At 49.5% G+C, this 16,202-nt stretch overlaps 1 protein-coding gene across 2 annotated transcripts; it reads right to left on the bottom strand.

Moving 5' to 3' along the window:
- Positions 1-4,033: 4,033 nt before the first annotated feature.
- Positions 4,034-15,354, bottom strand: LOC100465091 (cytochrome P450 2A13). Of its 2 annotated transcripts, XM_034638787.1 has the most exons (10): positions 15,333-15,354; positions 15,010-15,237; positions 14,564-14,726; positions 10,622-10,771; positions 10,218-10,378; positions 8,994-9,170; positions 8,427-8,568; positions 7,835-8,022; positions 4,994-5,135; positions 4,034-4,459 (listed from the first exon to the last, which is right to left on the bottom strand). In XM_034638787.1, exons 2-10 carry the CDS (start codon positions 15,187-15,189, stop codon positions 4,278-4,280), a joined length of 1,485 nt encoding a protein of 494 aa, XP_034494678.1. In that variant the 5' UTR covers positions 15,190-15,237; positions 15,333-15,354; the 3' UTR covers positions 4,034-4,277. The 2 variants fall into 2 exon arrangements, with proteins under 2 accessions (XP_034494678.1, XP_002923735.2); XM_002923689.4 differs by lacking the exons at positions 14,564-14,726; positions 15,010-15,237; positions 15,333-15,354 and adding exons at positions 11,799-11,961; positions 12,245-12,493.
- Between the last annotated feature and the right edge of the window lie 848 nt (positions 15,355-16,202).

Consider the following 16,202-nt stretch of genomic DNA (forward strand, 5'->3'; position numbering starts at 1 on the left):
TCATTGTGGTTTTGGTTTGCATTTCTCTTATGAATAGTGATATTGAGCTCCTTTTCATATATCTGTTGGCCATTTGTATGTCATTTTTTTTAAGGTAGGCTCCACGCCAGCATGGAGTCCAACACAGGACTTGAACTCACAACCTGAGATCAAGACCTAAGCTGAGATCAAGAGTCAGATGCTTAACCGACTGAGCCACCCAGGTGCCCTCGTATGTCTTTTTTTGAATAATGTCTTTTCATGTCCTCTGTCCAATTTTTAATCTGGTGGGTTTTTTTTTTCATTTTGGGGTTCTTTTTTTATTTTGAGGCATTTTTTTGCTACTGAGGTATGAGAGAGGCTGAATGACATTCCATGGTGTGTGTGTGTGTGTGTGTGTGTGTGTATCACATTTTCTTTATCCAGTCACTGAATTGTAAAGCAAAAATAAGCAAGTGGGAGCACGTCACTGAGAAGTTTCTGCACTGCAAATGAATAATCAACAAAATGAAAAGGCAACCTCCAGAATGGGAGAAAATATGTGCAGAACACTTACCTGATAAGTGTAAATAATTCCCCCACTTCAGGATCTGTGACCACGCGTTATATTTAGTTGTAATGTCTTTGGTCTTTAATCTGGAATAGATTCTCAGCTTTTGTCTTTCTTGACCTTGATATTTTGAATAGCAGAGAATAATTGTTTGGGAAACTGTCCAGACTTCAAATTGGAGTTGCTCGATGTTTTCTTATGCGTTTCTTCCAGCACAGTTTTTAATCCTTTGGAAGGCAAAGCCTTTTTCAATAGACACTTAACATGGCATCGCACCAAAGCCTAACTTTGGGCTTCCATAAACTCCACAGAAGTGAACTTTGAAGAAAGTCCTTTCAGTTTCTAGTGTCTGTTGTCTCACAGTTTCATGAGGCTCTATAGTCAAGCCTTTACAAATAGGATTATTAAATGCCACATGATGGGGCACCTGGGGGGCGGGGGGCACAGTCAGTTAAGGGTCTGATTCTTGGTTTCAGGGTCGTGATCCCAGGGTCGTGAGATCAAGCCCCGTATTGGGCTCTATGCTCAGCAGTCTGCTTAAGGTTCTCTCCCTCTGCCCCTCCCCCTGTGAGCTCTCTCTCCTTCTCTCTCAAATAAATATATAAATAAATCTTTTTTAAAAAGCCGCATGACTGTTCACAGTGACCTCAAGCTAACAGGACGTTTTAGATCATCTGCAGATAAGATTTTTGCCCCGTAATCTGCCTACAGATTTGGCTCACCTTAAAAAAAAAATCCTAGTTACTCTTTTTAAAAAACCTATTTTTACATATAATAAAATTTGCTTTTTACCAGGAGATTTTACAAAGGCATAGATTCTTATTGCCACCACTGCAGATAGGCTACTGAATAATTTCAACAGCCCAAAGAGTTATCTTGTGCTATACTTTGTATTCATATCCTAACCCCACCTCTACCTTCTGGCAACCATGGATGTGTTCTCTGTTTCAAGATTTTTGCCTCTTCCAGAATTTCACATAAATGAAATAAGATAGTATACAACTTTCTGAGACTGGCTTCTTTGACCTAGCACAATGCCTTTGCAGGTCATCCAAGTTGTATGTATCCACGGTTGTTAGCTCTATTGCCGAGTAGTATTGTTGGATGAATCTGACAGTGTGTTCATCCATTCAACTCTGAGAAACATTTGAGCTGTTTGTAGCTTGTGGAGATTATCAATAAAGCTCCTGTAAGTATTCATGTGCAGGTTTTGTGTGAACTTGAATTTTCATTTCTTGAGAATAAATACCTGGAAATGGGATTTTGGGTCATCTGATTAAATGTATATTTAGCTTTTAAGGAAACCATCAAATTGTTATCTAGAGTAACTGCACTATTTTGCATTTCCATCAGCAATATAGAAGAATTCCAGTTGCTCCACATCTTTGCCAATGCTAGGTACTGTTATTATTTTTTATTTTAGTCATTCTAATAGGTGTGTGGGGTATCTCATTAGGTTTTAATTTGCATTTCCCTAATGACTATGATGTTAACATTGATTCATGAGCTTGCTTGTCATTCATATATCTTTTTTAGTGAAGTGCATCTCCAAAAATTTAGCCCATTTTTAAATTGGGTTGTTTGTTTTCTTATGCTGAGGTTTGAAAGTTTTTTTACATACTCTGTATATAAGTCCTTTGTTTTATATATGAGTGGTGGTTACCTGAATCTACAGGTGTGATAAAATTGCGCTGAAACATACATCCACACGTGGATGTAAAACTTGTAAAATCTGAACAAATTCTGTAGATTGTACTAACACCAATTTCCTGGCTTTTAATATTGTACTATAATTATGCAGAATGTTACCATTGGGGGAAAGTGGAGGAAGAATACACAGAACTTCTCTGTACTTTCTTTTTTTTTTTTTTACAACTTCTTGTGAATCTATAACTATATCAAAATTAAAAAAAAGAGGACATGTAGCCAAGTTGACAATAGATATTGAATCCGTAGTCTTCAAAACAACTTAAAAGTTTTTTTCCATTAATTTCTGCATTAATATTTGTCTCCTTCCTTACGCTATCTTTGGATTTTCTTTTTTTTTTCTTTTTTTAAGATTTTATTTATTTATGTGACAGGAAGAGAGCACAAGCAGGGGGAGGGGCAGGCAGGGGGAGACGGAAAAGCAGGGTCCCCGCCTAGCCGGAAGCCCAACGCAGGGCTCTATCCCACGTTTTTTTTTTTTTCTTATAATAATATTTTTTATTATATTATGTTAGTCACCATACAGTACATCCCTGGTTTTTGATGTAAAGTTTGATGGTTCATTAGTTGCGTATAACACCCAGTACACCATACAATACGTGCCCTCCTTACTACCCATCACCAGCCTATCCCATTTCCCCACCCGCCTCCCCTCTCTATCCCACGGCCCTGGGATCATGACCTGAGCTGAAGGCTTAACTAAATGAGCCACCCAGGCACCTCTATCTATGAATTTTCTATGTTGTTCTTTTTCTAGCTTTTAAAGATGGACACTTAATTTTTATGTTAATTTTTAGATTTCCTTCCTCTCCATTATGAAAATGTAAGGCTACAAACTCATCTCTAAAAAGAGCTTTTGCTGAATCCCAAGGGAACAAATTGGAAGGTGTGATTCTTCATTCTTTATCCTTCTTCAAAATTGTTTTAGCTCTTCCTTTGCCTTTCCATAATTTTTCAAATAAATGTCTAAATCCATACCAAAAAAATCTTGTTGTCATTTCTATAATAATTGTGTTAGACCTATATATCAATTTGGGGAGAGTTGGCTTTTTTACTGTACTGATCTTCCAATCTATGAACATGGTATGTTTCTCTATTTAAAAAATATGTAATTTCAGGGGATGCCTGAGTGGTTCAGCCAGTTAAGCGTCTGCCTCCGGCTCAGGTCCTGATCCCAGGGTCCTGATATCAAGCCCCTCATAGGCCTCCCTGCTCAGTGGGGAGTCTGCTTCTTCCTCTCCCTCTGCCGCTTCCCCCTGCTTGTGCTCATTCTTTCTCTCTCTCTCAAATAAATAAACAAAATATTTTAAAAATACATGTTCTTTCTTTCATCTTTCATCCCCTTGCTTGTGCTCATTCTTTCTCTGTCTCTCAAATAAATAAAAAGATATTTAAAAAATACATGTTCTTTCTTTCATCAAACTATTTTGTAGTTTTCACCCTACAGGCTCTGTACATGTGTTGTCAGATTTATACTTAAGTATTTTGTTTTTTTCAGTGACTAAAGTGTTATTGTGTTTTTAATTTTGATTTCCTAAAATATATAGAAAAAAAAGAAAAAAGGCTTTTGTATGTTTAGTGACCTTACTAAACTCATTTTTTAAGAGGATTTTTTTTGTTCTTCTTGTAGATTCCTTGGGAATCAGTTAATCTTTGTCACCTGTAAAATGGGCATGAACACCGTTCCCTGACACATAGGTTTGTGAGCAGTAAGTGATGTAAGTGTGTAATGCTTTTAGCACAGAACCGACGCAGAGTTTGATACAATAAATAATAGGCATTATTATTATTATTAACAGTGTAGTGAGAGGTTCTCCCTCTTACCCCACCTCTTAAAGATCTATCTCTAGCAAGGTCAACAGACAGGGTCCATTCCTTTCATCTTCCTCTCCTATTCACCTTGCACCTTCCTTCCTCCTAAGCCACCTCCCTCCTTCTAGCCCCGCCCCTCCCTTAATCCCACCCTTATCAGTAGTCCCACCCCTAATCCCTCCCTCCACCATGCTCTTCCCCCCAGCCCTGCCCTCGCATAGCCCCTCCTTCAGCGAGGCTGGAAGCTCATGGTGTAATTTCGTGGGATGGTAGCAAAGCCCACGAGCTTGGGGGACACGTCGATGTCTTTGGGCAGCTGCGGGGACTTGAAGCGGAAGTTCTGCAAGATGTTGGTGAGGAAGAGAAAGAGCTCCATTCTAGCCAGGCCTTCTCCAAAACAGTACCGCTTTCCTGAAGACACAGAATGGGAGGGCTGGAGGTGAGGCCTGCTCTCACTGCCCCCTTGCCCCACTATCCACCTCCAACTGCATTCTCCCGGAGAGGAGAGGCTGGAATATGGTGGCCTGAGAGATTTTCAGAGACGTCTCTAATCTTCTCTGAGCATCATTTTCCCTTGTGCATGGGATGGGGGTGAGGTAGCTGCAGCAATGGGAAATTTTGATGCCCCTTCCCTCCAAGTACACACTCAGATATGCCTGCGGGGCTCTCATCTCCAAGCGAGGAATCTAAAGAATTTAAGTGACTTTGGACAGATCTCTCACTAAGGGCTCTGATTTGCCCCATCTCTGAAACAGGTGTGATCATCCTGATCCTTTAGCTTAAGCTCAAGTAGTTATGGGGGTTGCAGCTGATGGGTCCCAAGGTAGATCATGAGAGGGACTTCCAAGCTGGAGAAAGACACCAGGCTACACCTTGAGGAGAAGAGCTGGGATGAAGGAGACCCTGTTGGTGGGAGCAGTGGCTTGGCACAGACTGGTCTCTTACCAATGGAGAAGGGCACAAAAGCATCACTCTTCTTAAACTGCCCATTCTCATCCAGGAAGTGTTGGGGGTGGAAGCCTCGGGGGTTGGAGAAGAACTTGGGGTCTCTCAGCACGGAGCCCAGCATAGGGAACACTTCGGTCCCCTGGTGAGGAGGAGAGGGGGTATTTGATAAGCCAGAGTCAGGATAATGAATATGCTGAAAGTGCATGGCGGTTGGAGGAACAATTGGGGTGCACCCCAGGTGATGAGATATGGGAGGTGTGGGAGTGTGGGTCCTCTTAGGGAGGAGCTTTGGGTGACAGGAAATTCACGTCTCTGAGACAGGAAGTTATTCAGACATGGGGTTTATGTCTCCTGAAAAGAGAAGTTTGAAGAACACAGGTTCTGTGTGTCTTAGGACAGAAGGTGTGGGGCATGTGCAGTTCATGTCTCCCAAGGCAGGAGGTTGAGAGGGCATGGGGGTTCATGTTTCCAGAGACAGGAAGTTTTAAAGTCATTGGGTTTGTGTCTCTCTAGGCAGGATGTTTGGGGGACGTGAGACTCGTGTCCTTGAGGGAGGAGGTCTAGAGATGAAGTTCATGTCTTTTGAGAGAGGACATTTAGGGCCATAGGGTTCATAATCCCTGAAGCAAGAGCTCTGGGGAGATACAGGATTCAAGAATCTGAGTGGGAAGGTTAAAGGGTCATGGTGGTTGAGGAAGTGTTTGATTGAGGCAGTGGGACAGGGGCTCGGAAGCTTCTAAGGGGAATGGGGTGCTGGGTCACAGGGAACAGGTTGGAGGTCCCCCTAGGCAGGATTGGAAAGTACCTTGGGGAGGAGGAACTCTCGAAACCCGGTGTCTTTGGTGACTCTGCGGGCCACGCCCATGGGGATTATGTCTCCAAATCTTTGGATCTCGTGGATCACTGCCTCTGTGTAGGGCATCTTGGCCCGATCCTCGAACTTGGGCTGACGGTTCTTGCCAATCACTCGGTCAATCTCCTCATGGACCTTGGCTGTGGGAGGAGGGGGAAAGTGTTTAGACATCTAGGGGTCTCAGGGCGGGGATGATAGTCCAAATATGTACATCCACGTGTGATGTGGACATAGACCATTCCAAACAGACCTTGGCCATAAACATGTTGGTGCAGCGTCCTATTCACCTGGTCTCAACTCTATGTGGTCTCACATATATTTGACTCAGCACAGGAGCTATTTACCCATCAGTCCAGATATTTTCAGTATTTTAACAGCCAGTGAAACTCAGCTGGTGCTTATCAGAGAATATCACCTAGCATCTGGATAACAGGGTATGGCTGAGGTTCCAAGGATCTAGGAAAGGTGGGGACATTACAGTGGGCTCAGAGGAAGTGTGAGGGTCTGTGGCCCCCACCTCACTGCCCCACCCCCACAGCCTTACCCTCCACATCTGGGTGCTTCATGAGCAGCAGGAACCCGTACCGCAGGGTTGTGCTGACCGTCTCGGTGCCCGCAAAGAAGAGGTTCAGTGTGGTCAGCACCAGGTTCTTCATGTAGAACTCCGTGTTGGGGTTGTTCTGCTCCTGCAGGGAGACAGGGCCTCAGGCCGGGCCCACTCCCCTCAGGGCTCTCAGAGGCCTTCCGGGTCTTCCATTTGGACCCACCTCTCTTAGGTACAGACCAGAGGTGGGAAGAGAGACCCTAGTTCTGCCAGGGTTTTGTTCAGGCAGCTGGCTCTGCCCTCATGCCCTTCCCACACTCTTTACCCGGCTGCCTACCTGTCCTTTATTCATCAGCCCTGGGTCACTTTTTACAGTAGAAATATGAGGAGAGGGGTACAGACAGCAAGTGGGCAGTGTGGAAGTGTTGCTTCATGGTTCCCACACAGGTCCTGCCCATGGCAAGTGCTGGCAGATGGATCAGCCACCGTTAATGTTCTTGAGATTGTGAGGATGTTATGAGGGGCTGCCTGGCTTTGCAGCTCTCCGCACTAGCTGCTGGGCTGTACCTCCTGCATGCGGATGAGGAAGGAGTCGATGAAGTCCCTCGGTGAGTTGGGGTCCAGGGTGCGTTGGTTCTGCTCCACCTTCTTGGCTATGAAATCCTCCAGACCCTGCAGCTCCTTAAATGCCTGTTGCTGTGGTCCTGGCAGGTGTTTCATCACTGAATAGAACATCTCATAGAGCTGAGGATGGGGAGAGAAGAAAGGCAGGAAGGATAGTTGTTAGCGGGCAGGTTCTGATGGGAGCCGGACCTTTCTTNGTAGAATATGCTGAAAGTGCATGGAGGATAGAGGGACAGTTGGGGAGCCCCAGGTGATGAGATATGGGAGGTGTGGGAGTGTGGGTCCTCTTAGGGAGGAGCTTTGGGTGACAGGAAATTCACGTCTCTGAGACAGGAAATTATGCAGACATGAGGTTTATGTCTCCTGAAAAGGGAAGTTTGAAGAACACAGGTTCTGTGTGTCTTAGGACAGAAGGTGTGGGGCATGTGCAGTTCATGTCTCCCAAGGCAGGAGGTTGAGAGGGCATGGGGGTTCATGTTTCCAGAAACCGGAAGTTTTAAAGTCATTGGGTTTGTGTCTCTCTAGGCAGGATGTTTGGGGGACGTGAGACTCGTGTCCTTGAGGGAGGAGGTCTAGAGATGAAGTTCATGTCTTTTGAGAGAGGACATTTAGGGCCATAGGGTTCATAATCCCTGAAGCAAGAGCTCTGGGGAGATACAGGATTCAAGAATCTGAGTGGGAAGGTTAAAGGGTCATGGTGGTTGAGGAAGTGTTTGATTGAGGCAGTGGGACAGGGGCTCGGAAGCTTCTAAGGGGAATGGGGTGCTGGGTCACAGGGAACAGGTTGGAGGTCCCCCTAGGCAGGATTGGAAAGTACCTTGGGGAGGAGGAACTCTCGAAACCCGGTGTCTTTGGTGACTCTGCGGGCCACGCCCATGGGGATTATGTCTCCAAATCTTTGGATCTCGTGGATCACTGCCTCTGTGTAGGGCATCTTGGCCCGATCCTCGAACTTGGGCTGACGGTTCTTGCCAATCACTCGGTCAATCTCCTCATGGACCTTGGCTGTGGGAGGAGGGGGAAAGTGTTTAGACATCTAGGGGTCTCAGGGCGGGGATGATAGTCCAAATATGTACATCCACGTGTGATGTGGACATAGACCATTCCAAACAGACCTTGGCCATAAACATGTTGGTGCAGCGTCCTATTCACCTGGTCTCAACTCTATGTGGTCTCACATATATTTGACTCAGCACAGGAGCTATTTACCCATCAGTCCAGATATTTTCAGTATTTTAACAGCCAGTGAAACTCAGCTGGTGCTTATCAGAGAATATCACCTAGCATCTGGATAACAGGGTATGGCTGAGGTTCCAAGGATCTAGGAAAGGTGGGGACATTGCAGTGGGCTCAGAGGAAGTGTGAGGGTCTGTGGCCCCCACCTCACTGCCCCACCCCCACAGCCTTACCCTCCACATCTGGGTGCTTCATGAGCAGCAGGAACCCGTACCGCAGGGTTGTGCTGACCGTCTCGGTGCCCGCAAAGAAGAGGTTCAGTGTGGTCAGCACCAGGTTCTTCATGTAGAACTCCGTGTTGGGGTTGTTCTGCTCCTGCAGGGAGACAGGGCCTCAGGCCAGGCCCACTCCCCTCAGGGCTCTCAGAGGCCTTCCGGGTCTTCCATTTGGACCCACCTCTCTTAGGTACAGACCAGAGGTGGGAAGAGAGACCCTAGTTCTGCCAGGGTTTTGTTCAGGCAGCTGGCTCTGCCCTCATGCCCTTCCCACACTCTTTACCCGGCTGCCTACCTGTCCTTTATTCATCAGCCCTGGGTCACTTTTTACAGTAGAAATATGAGGAGAGGGGTACAGACAGCAAGTGGGCAGTGTGGAAGTGTTGCTTCATGGTTCCCACACAGGTCCTGCCCATGGCAAGTGCTGGCAGATGGATCAGCCACCGTTAATGTTCTTGAGATTGTGAGGATGTTATGAGGGGCTGCCTGGCTTTGCAGCTCTCCGCACTAGCTGCTGGGCTGTACCTCCTGCATGCGGATGAGGAAGGAGTCGATGAAGTCCCTCGGTGAGTTGGGGTCCAGGGTGCGTTGGTTCTGCTCCACCTTCTTGGCTATGAAATCCTCCAGACCCTGCAGCTCCTTAAATGCCTGTTGCTGTGGTCCTGGCAGGTGTTTCATCACTGAATAGAACATCTCATAGAGCTGAGGATGGGGAGAGAAGAAAGGCAGGAAGGATAGTTGTTAGCGGGCAGGTTCTGATGGGAGCCGGACCTTTCTTGGAACAAGGAAGGCACTGGGTTAAAGGCATCTGTCCAGGTGTTTAGGATTTATATGGAGCTTGATGAGAGGAGATAGCTAAGTTTTCAGGTGAGTTAAGTGTGAGGGCCCCTGTCCCAGAATGTAGGTGAGATGGATTGGGACACATATCCAGGTTTCAGGTATTTGAGTGTGGCTGGATTGGAGAACACATCTAGGTGTTCAGATATTCAGTTCATGTTGAATTGGGAGACTCTTGTTCAGGTGTTTACCTATTTTTTTCTGACTGATATGGTGAGTCACCTGTTTAGATCTCTAGGTATGGAGTAGGCTAGTTGGAGACAACTATCCAGATATTTAGAGGATATAGAATGGTGGCTTCTGTGTAGGGGTTGAGGTATTAGAGGGGGGCAGGTATCAATTGTTGAGGTGGGGGAGATACCTGTTCATGTGTTTCAGATATTCACAGAGGTGATGGGGGACACTTCTGTAAGAGAGTCAGCTGGGTTGGGGGACACTATTTGGGTGTTTGGGGAAACATCTATCCAAGTGTTTACATGTGTAGGGGTCTTCTCATTTGGAGCACCTGTTCTGATGATCAGGTGTTTCAGTGGGCTCTGTAGGGGCACTTACCTAAGTGCAGTAGGGTGGTTTGGCACACCTGTGTACATACCAAATGATTTTGGTGGGCTGTATTTTATAGCACCAGGTGTTCATGTATTCAGGAGGTGGGCTGAGGTGGTCACTTGTGAAGGGGTTAAGATATTAAGAGATGGACTATCTTAATAGGGACCAGCAGGTGAGTTGGGTTGAGGACACATGCCCCAGGCAGCAAGGCTGGGCGGATAACATGCCTCTTGCCTGCAGGCTCTGTTCTTTGTTTGTTTGGTTTGGTTTTCTTTTTTTTTTTTTTGGTGGGGGGAGCATCTGTTGAGATATCCAGGTGTCCTTGGAAAGTGGGTATTCTGGTGTAGCCAGACTGGGACGGGTTACCTGCCCCATAGAGGTAGCTGTGAACTGGAAGCTTCCCAGCATCATACGCAGCAGTGACAGGAACTCTTTGTCCTCATAGTCAAAGCGGTCCCCAAAGACAATGGAGCTGATGACATTGGACACTGTTCGGCTCAGGAAGAAGGTGGGATCGATGAAGGCACCTGGGGAACGGGATGGGGTTGGGGAGAGACAGGGATTTGGGGGAGCGTCAACTGGGCAGTCGTATGCCTGCCTGAGAATTGGAGGAGGGCACTGTAGTGAGGACCCAAACTTCCAGCACAAGACCCCTGAGCCTAGAGCCCGGATGCCTTCCCCCAATCCAGTCCCCTTCCCAGAGGAGAAAGCTCGCGTTTGCGTGCGTCCGTGTGGATGTACTCCTCCTCGCTCACTCCCGGCCCGCTCACCACGCGTGTCCCGGAGGGCCTCGATGAGGAAGCCCGCCTCCTCCTGGATGCGCTCCTCAATGCCGCGCTTGCCCACTCCAAAGTCCCGCAGCGTAGTGATGGAGAAGCGCCGGAGCTGCTTGGCGCGCTCCCCATTGCTGAACGCCACGCCTGGGGAGGGAGCATAGGGGTGTGGTGAGGCAGGGAGGGGCGGGGACAGAGGTGGGCAGAGGTGAGCCCAGAGTAGGAGAGGGAGGATGGGTTGGGGGCGGGGAGACAGGGAGAAACACAATTCAGGGTCAGAGAAATACTAAAAGAGATAGAGACCGGCTTGGAAGAAAAGAATCAGGGAAAAGGCAAGTCAGATGCCCAGAGAAACCGAGATACATAAACACAGAGAAAGAGGGGCTCCTGGGTGGCTCAGTCGTTGGGCGTCTGCCTTAGGCTCAGGGCGTGATCCAGGCGTTCTGGGATAGAGCTGGGCATCGGGGCTCTTCTGCTGGGAGCCTGCTTCTTCCTGTCCCACTCCCCCTGCTTGTGTTCCCTCTCTCTCGCTGGCTATCTCTATCACTGTCAGGTAAATAAATAAAATCTTAGGGAAAAAAAAAAAAAAACGAGAAAGAGGGAGGGAAGGGGAGGAGGAGTCTGACCTTTGTGGAGACCTGGAAAGTGACAATAAAAATCATGAAGGATCCTAACGCTGAGCTGGAGAAAGACGAAAATGTGGAGAGAACAGAGAGGGTCTGGAGAGAGGAGAAGATGTTTCCAGAGATGGAGGCATGGGTGTGAAACAGAAACAGGGTGAGATTCTCACACAGGGGAGGAAGAGGCAGACAGAGGGAGGCAGAGGCATGGGGAAGCTCAGAAGCTGAGAGGGAGGAAGAGGCAAGGACACCGGGATGGAGGACCGGGGTTCCAAGACAGAAATCCCAAGAGCTCCTCCCAGACCCAGAGGAAGAAGAGGCATCCCTGAGAGAGAACAAGGAGATGGGCCAAGAAGCAGGGGGAATAGAGACGCAGACACCCTGAGTCAAACTAGAGAAGACCAGGGAGAGGCCACAATAACCAGGGACAAGACAGAGGGAAGCAGGGGTAGAACTCGGCCACAGCCTTGGGCCGGCAAGTCAGGAGAAGAACAGTGGGGAAACTGAGGCCATCAAGTGTGCCTGGCCACACGCCCCCACCGGGAACTCCTCACCATAGCCTTTGAAGAGCCAGTCGAAGGTGGCCTGTTCACCTCGCCCGCTGAATTCCTCAGCCTGGTCCACCAGAGCCTCCTTCACCACCTCGTGTCCACACAGCACCACGATGCGCCGGGGTCCCACGTGGACCGTGAACACCGGGCCATAGCGCTCCCTGAGCTGATGGAGGTGGGAATGCTTAGAGGCTGTGGTCCCCACTGGGAACTGGCCCTGTGCCCAGCCCTCACCTATGCGTGTATTTCCCTGGGTTCTGACACTCAAGGAGCTGGACATCCCAAGACCTGCTCTTTCTTGTCAGGACCCTGCTGCCCAACCCGCAAATTTCCACCTTCTTAAGACTCTGGTCCAACCCTGCCCCATCACCTGCCACCAAGTCCCAGCTCAGTGAGGCAGGCTCCCAGCCCCACCCCATTCCACCCGTCCTGTCCCCGTGTCCTGACACCTTCATGAGAGAGTTGTACATCTGCTGTGTGTTCAGCTGCAGGTAGTTCCCGAGGAAAGGCAACGGGGTGGGTCCTGGAGGGAGCTTCCCCCCGAGTTTCTTCTGCCTCCAGACAGACATCAAGGCCATTACTGTCAGGCAGGTGAGCAAAGCCACCAGAAGCAGCCCTGAGGCCAGCATGGTGGCACCGGGAGACAGGGTCAGATGGTGCTGGCTGGGGTGGTTTGCCTTTATACCACCCGGGGGAGAAAGGCGGGGTTTGGTGCTGATTATATAATTGTAGCATTTCACTTCCCAGCTACCCCCCCCCACCCTGGACTCACCAGTGAGCTTGGCACACAGCCCGATGGCAGGAGGATTAACAGGGAGCAGGCCCCGAGACAGAGTGTGCTGCCCCTTCAGGAGGGACGACCCCAGGGCTATAGAATTGAGTGAAGCAGCAGACAAATTCCTGAACTGAAGAGTTTAGAATGCTTGTATGTGGAGCCCCTGAGCTTTGGATTTTCAGAGTGAGAAGGGACCCTAACATTGTAGATGTTGAGGTCTCCAGAGAAAAGAATCCAGAGGTCCGAGTTTAAGAGTGTTGGAATGGGGGGCGCCTGGGTGGCACAGCGGTTAAGCGTCTGCCGTCGGCTCAGGGCGTGATCCCGGCGTTATGGGATCGAGTCCCACGTCAGGCTCCTCCACTGGGAGCCTGCTTCTTCCTCTCCCTCTCCCCCTGCTGTGTTCTCTCTCTCCCTGGCTGTCTCTCTCTGTCAAATAAATAAATAAATAAAATCTTTAAAGAAAAAAAAAGAGTGTTGGAATGGGGAGCACTCGGGTGGCTCAGTCTATTAAGCCGCTGACTCTGGATTTTGGCTCGGTTGTGAGATAAGCTCTGTCTCTCCCTCCCCTCCCTCTGCCCCTCCCTCTCCTTCTGCCCCTCCCCCTCACTTTGCCATCTGCCCCTCCTTGTCTTCTCCCTTGCCCCCCTGCCAAGCATTCCTTCACTCTCTCTCAAAGGAAAGAAAGGAAGAAAGAAAGAAAGAAAGAAAGAAAGAAAGAAAGAAAGAAAGGAAGGAAGGAAGGGAGGGAGGGAGGGAGGGAGGAAGGAAGGAAGGAAAAGAGAGTGTTGAAATGGGACAGCATGGGTGGCTGTGGATTTGGATTTGGGGTTTTTGATGAGGAGGGATGTACGTTTAAAGTTCTCAGGAGGGGAGCAGGCGCCTGGGTGCCTCAGTCAGTTAAACATTGGACTCTTGATCTCCACACAGGTCTTGATCTCATGATTGTGAATTCAAACTCAGCATTGGGCTCCAGACTGGGTGTGGAGCATACTTTAATAATAAAAAAGGTCTTGGGAGGGGAGATCCCAGGGAGTGGATTTGAGGGTCTTGGGGGGAGGGAGAACCCCTGCCTGTCATGGGCAATTCCCAGAAGTATACGGGAGTCCAGCAGGATCAAAGAGTCCGCACCTGCCCCAGGCTTTGACCCGCCATTGCTTTGAATACAGAGTCACCTCTGGTGCCCAGAATCCCCAGTAGGACCTCAACGCAAGGTCAGCATCAGTGTCACTGCCCTTCTGTGGTTGGGAAAGGGGTAGAAGTCCAGAGGTACGTTTAAGTGGAACCTTTCTTAGTGAAGAAGAGTAACTTGTGGTCTCTGTGGCAGAGGGCCTGGGCAGGACTTGGAAATGGTAATGACAAGCATCCATATGGTGCCAAATAGTCCCAACTGTCTCAAGGGGTGTCGTTGACAGAAAGCCTCACCGTTCCCACCCAGATCCCTGGGGGAGCTCACTAGGCTCAGCATTCCCATTGTTGCTGTTAGTAGTAGTGCTACTAATGTTCCCCACTTGGTACGTGAGAATACTGAGGCCAGACAACAGAGGGAGGGCAGGGGCTCCCGTGTCTCCCGCTCTGCATGCTTACTCCCCCTTTCTGGGGCTGGGTTTCCCCGCCAGTGGAAAGGGAGCACTTGAGGGCAGGAGGTGGAGTGGGAGGGTACGAGAGGTCCCTTTGGGGTGATTCCGGGTTCAGCGGGGCTGCTGGCAGCACACAGAGGGAGCGACGGTGGGAGAGGTTTGGGAAAAGTCCCAAGTGGGGAGAGAGCCAGGCCCTGGAGGCTGAAAGTGGGAATGAGGAAAGATAGTGTCCTTCCTGCTGTCCTTCCCTTAGTGACCTTCTTCCTTAACAATAGGGCGCTGGCCTTTGGTGAGCACTAATTGTGAAGAGCCAGTGTGTGGACATGTGATCTCATGGGATCCTTCTAGCNAGAACAGTGGGGAAACTGAGGCCATCAAGTGTGCCTGGCCACACGCCCCCACCGGGAACTCCTCACCATAGCCTTTGAAGAGCCAGTCGAAGGTGGCCTGTTCACCTCGCCCGCTGAATTCCTCAGCCTGGTCCACCAGAGCCTCCTTCACCACCTCGTGTCCACACAGCACCACGATGCGCCGGGGTCCCACGTGGACCGTGAACACCGGGCCATAGCGCTCCCTGAGCTGATGGAGGTGGGAATGCTTAGAGGCTGTGGTCCCCACTGGGAACTGGCCCTGTGCCCAGCCCTCACCTATGCGTGTATTTCCCTGGGTTCTGACACTCAAGGAGCTGGACATCCCAAGACCTGCTCTTTCTTGTCAGGACCCTGCTGCCCAACCCGCAAATTTCCACCTTCTTAAGACTCTGGTCCAACCCTGCCCCATCACCTGCCACCAAGTCCCAGCTCAGTGAGGCAGGCTCCCAGCCCCACCCCATTCCACCCGTCCTGTCCCCGTGTCCTGACACCTTCATGAGAGAGTTGTACATCTGCTGTGTGTTCAGCTGCAGGTAGTTCCCGAGGAAAGGCAACGGGGTGGGTCCTGGAGGGAGCTTCCCCCCGAGTTTCTTCTGCCTCCAGACAGACATCAAGGCCATTACTGTCAGGCAGGTGAGCAAAGCCACCAGAAGCAGCCCTGAGGCCAGCATGGTGGCACCGGGAGACAGGGTCAGATGGTGCTGGCTGGGGTGGTTTGCCTTTATACCACCCGGGGGAGAAAGGCGGGGTTTGGTGCTGATTATATAATTGTAGCATTTCACTTCCCAGCTACCCCCCCCCACCCTGGACTCACCAGTGAGCTTGGCACACAGCCCGATGGCAGGAGGATTAACAGGGAGCAGGCCCCGAGACAGAGTGTGCTGCCCCTTCAGGAGGGACGACCCCAGGGCTATAGAATTGAGTGAAGCAGCAGACAAATTCCTGAACTGAAGAGTTTAGAATGCTTGTATGTGGAGCCCCTGAGCTTTGGATTTTCAGAGTGAGAAGGGACCCTAACATTGTAGATGTTGAGGTCTCCAGAGAAAAGAATCCAGAGGTCCGAGTTTAAGAGTGTTGGAATGGGGGGCGCCTGGGTGGCACAGCGGTTAAGCGTCTGCCGTCGGCTCAGGGCGTGATCCCGGCGTTATGGGATCGAGTCCCACGTCAGGCTCCTCCACTGGGAGCCTGCTTCTTCCTCTCCCTCTCCCCCTGCTGTGTTCTCTCTCTCCCTGGCTGTCTCTCTCTGTCAAATAAATAAATAAATAAAATCTTTAAAGAAAAAAAAAGAGTGTTGGAATGGGGAGCACTCGGGTGGCTCAGTCTATTAAGCCGCTGACTCTGGATTTTGGCTCGGTTGTGAGATAAGCTCTGTCTCTCCCTCCCCTCCCTCTGCCCCTCCCTCTCCTTCTGCCCCTCCCCCTCACTTTGCCATCTGCCCCTCCTTGTCTTCTCCCTTGCCCCCCTGCCAAGCATTCCTTCACTCTCTCTCAAAGGAAAGAAAGGAAGAAAGAAAGAAAGAAAGAAAGAAAGAAAGAAAGAAAGAAAGGAAGGAAGGAAGGGAGGGAGGGAGGGAGGGAGGAAGGAAGGAAGGAAAAGAGAGTGTTGAAATGGGACAGCATGGGTGGCTGTGGATTTGGATTTGGGGTTTTTGATGAGGAGGGATGTACGTTTAAAGTTCTCAGGA

This window comes from Ailuropoda melanoleuca, chromosome 12 (genome assembly GCF_002007445.2).
Source record: "Ailuropoda melanoleuca isolate Jingjing chromosome 12, ASM200744v2, whole genome shotgun sequence".
In the NCBI taxonomy this organism is placed as follows: domain Eukaryota; kingdom Metazoa; phylum Chordata; class Mammalia; order Carnivora; family Ursidae; genus Ailuropoda; species Ailuropoda melanoleuca.

Excerpts from the sequence above, each read along its gene's own strand:
- LOC100465091 (XM_034638787.1), bottom strand. The coding sequence starts at position 15,189 with ATGCTGGCCTCAGGGCTGCTTCTGGTGGCTTTGCTCACCTGCCTGACA. Across the intron at positions 10,772-14,563 it reads CTGGCTCTTCAAAGGCTATG|GCGTGGCGTTCAGCAATGGG; the intron begins GTGAGGAGTTCC and ends CTCCCTCCCCAG. Across the intron at positions 10,379-10,621 it reads GGCCCTCCGGGACACGCGTG|GTGCCTTCATCGATCCCACC; the intron begins GTGAGCGGGCCG and ends CCCGTTCCCCAG.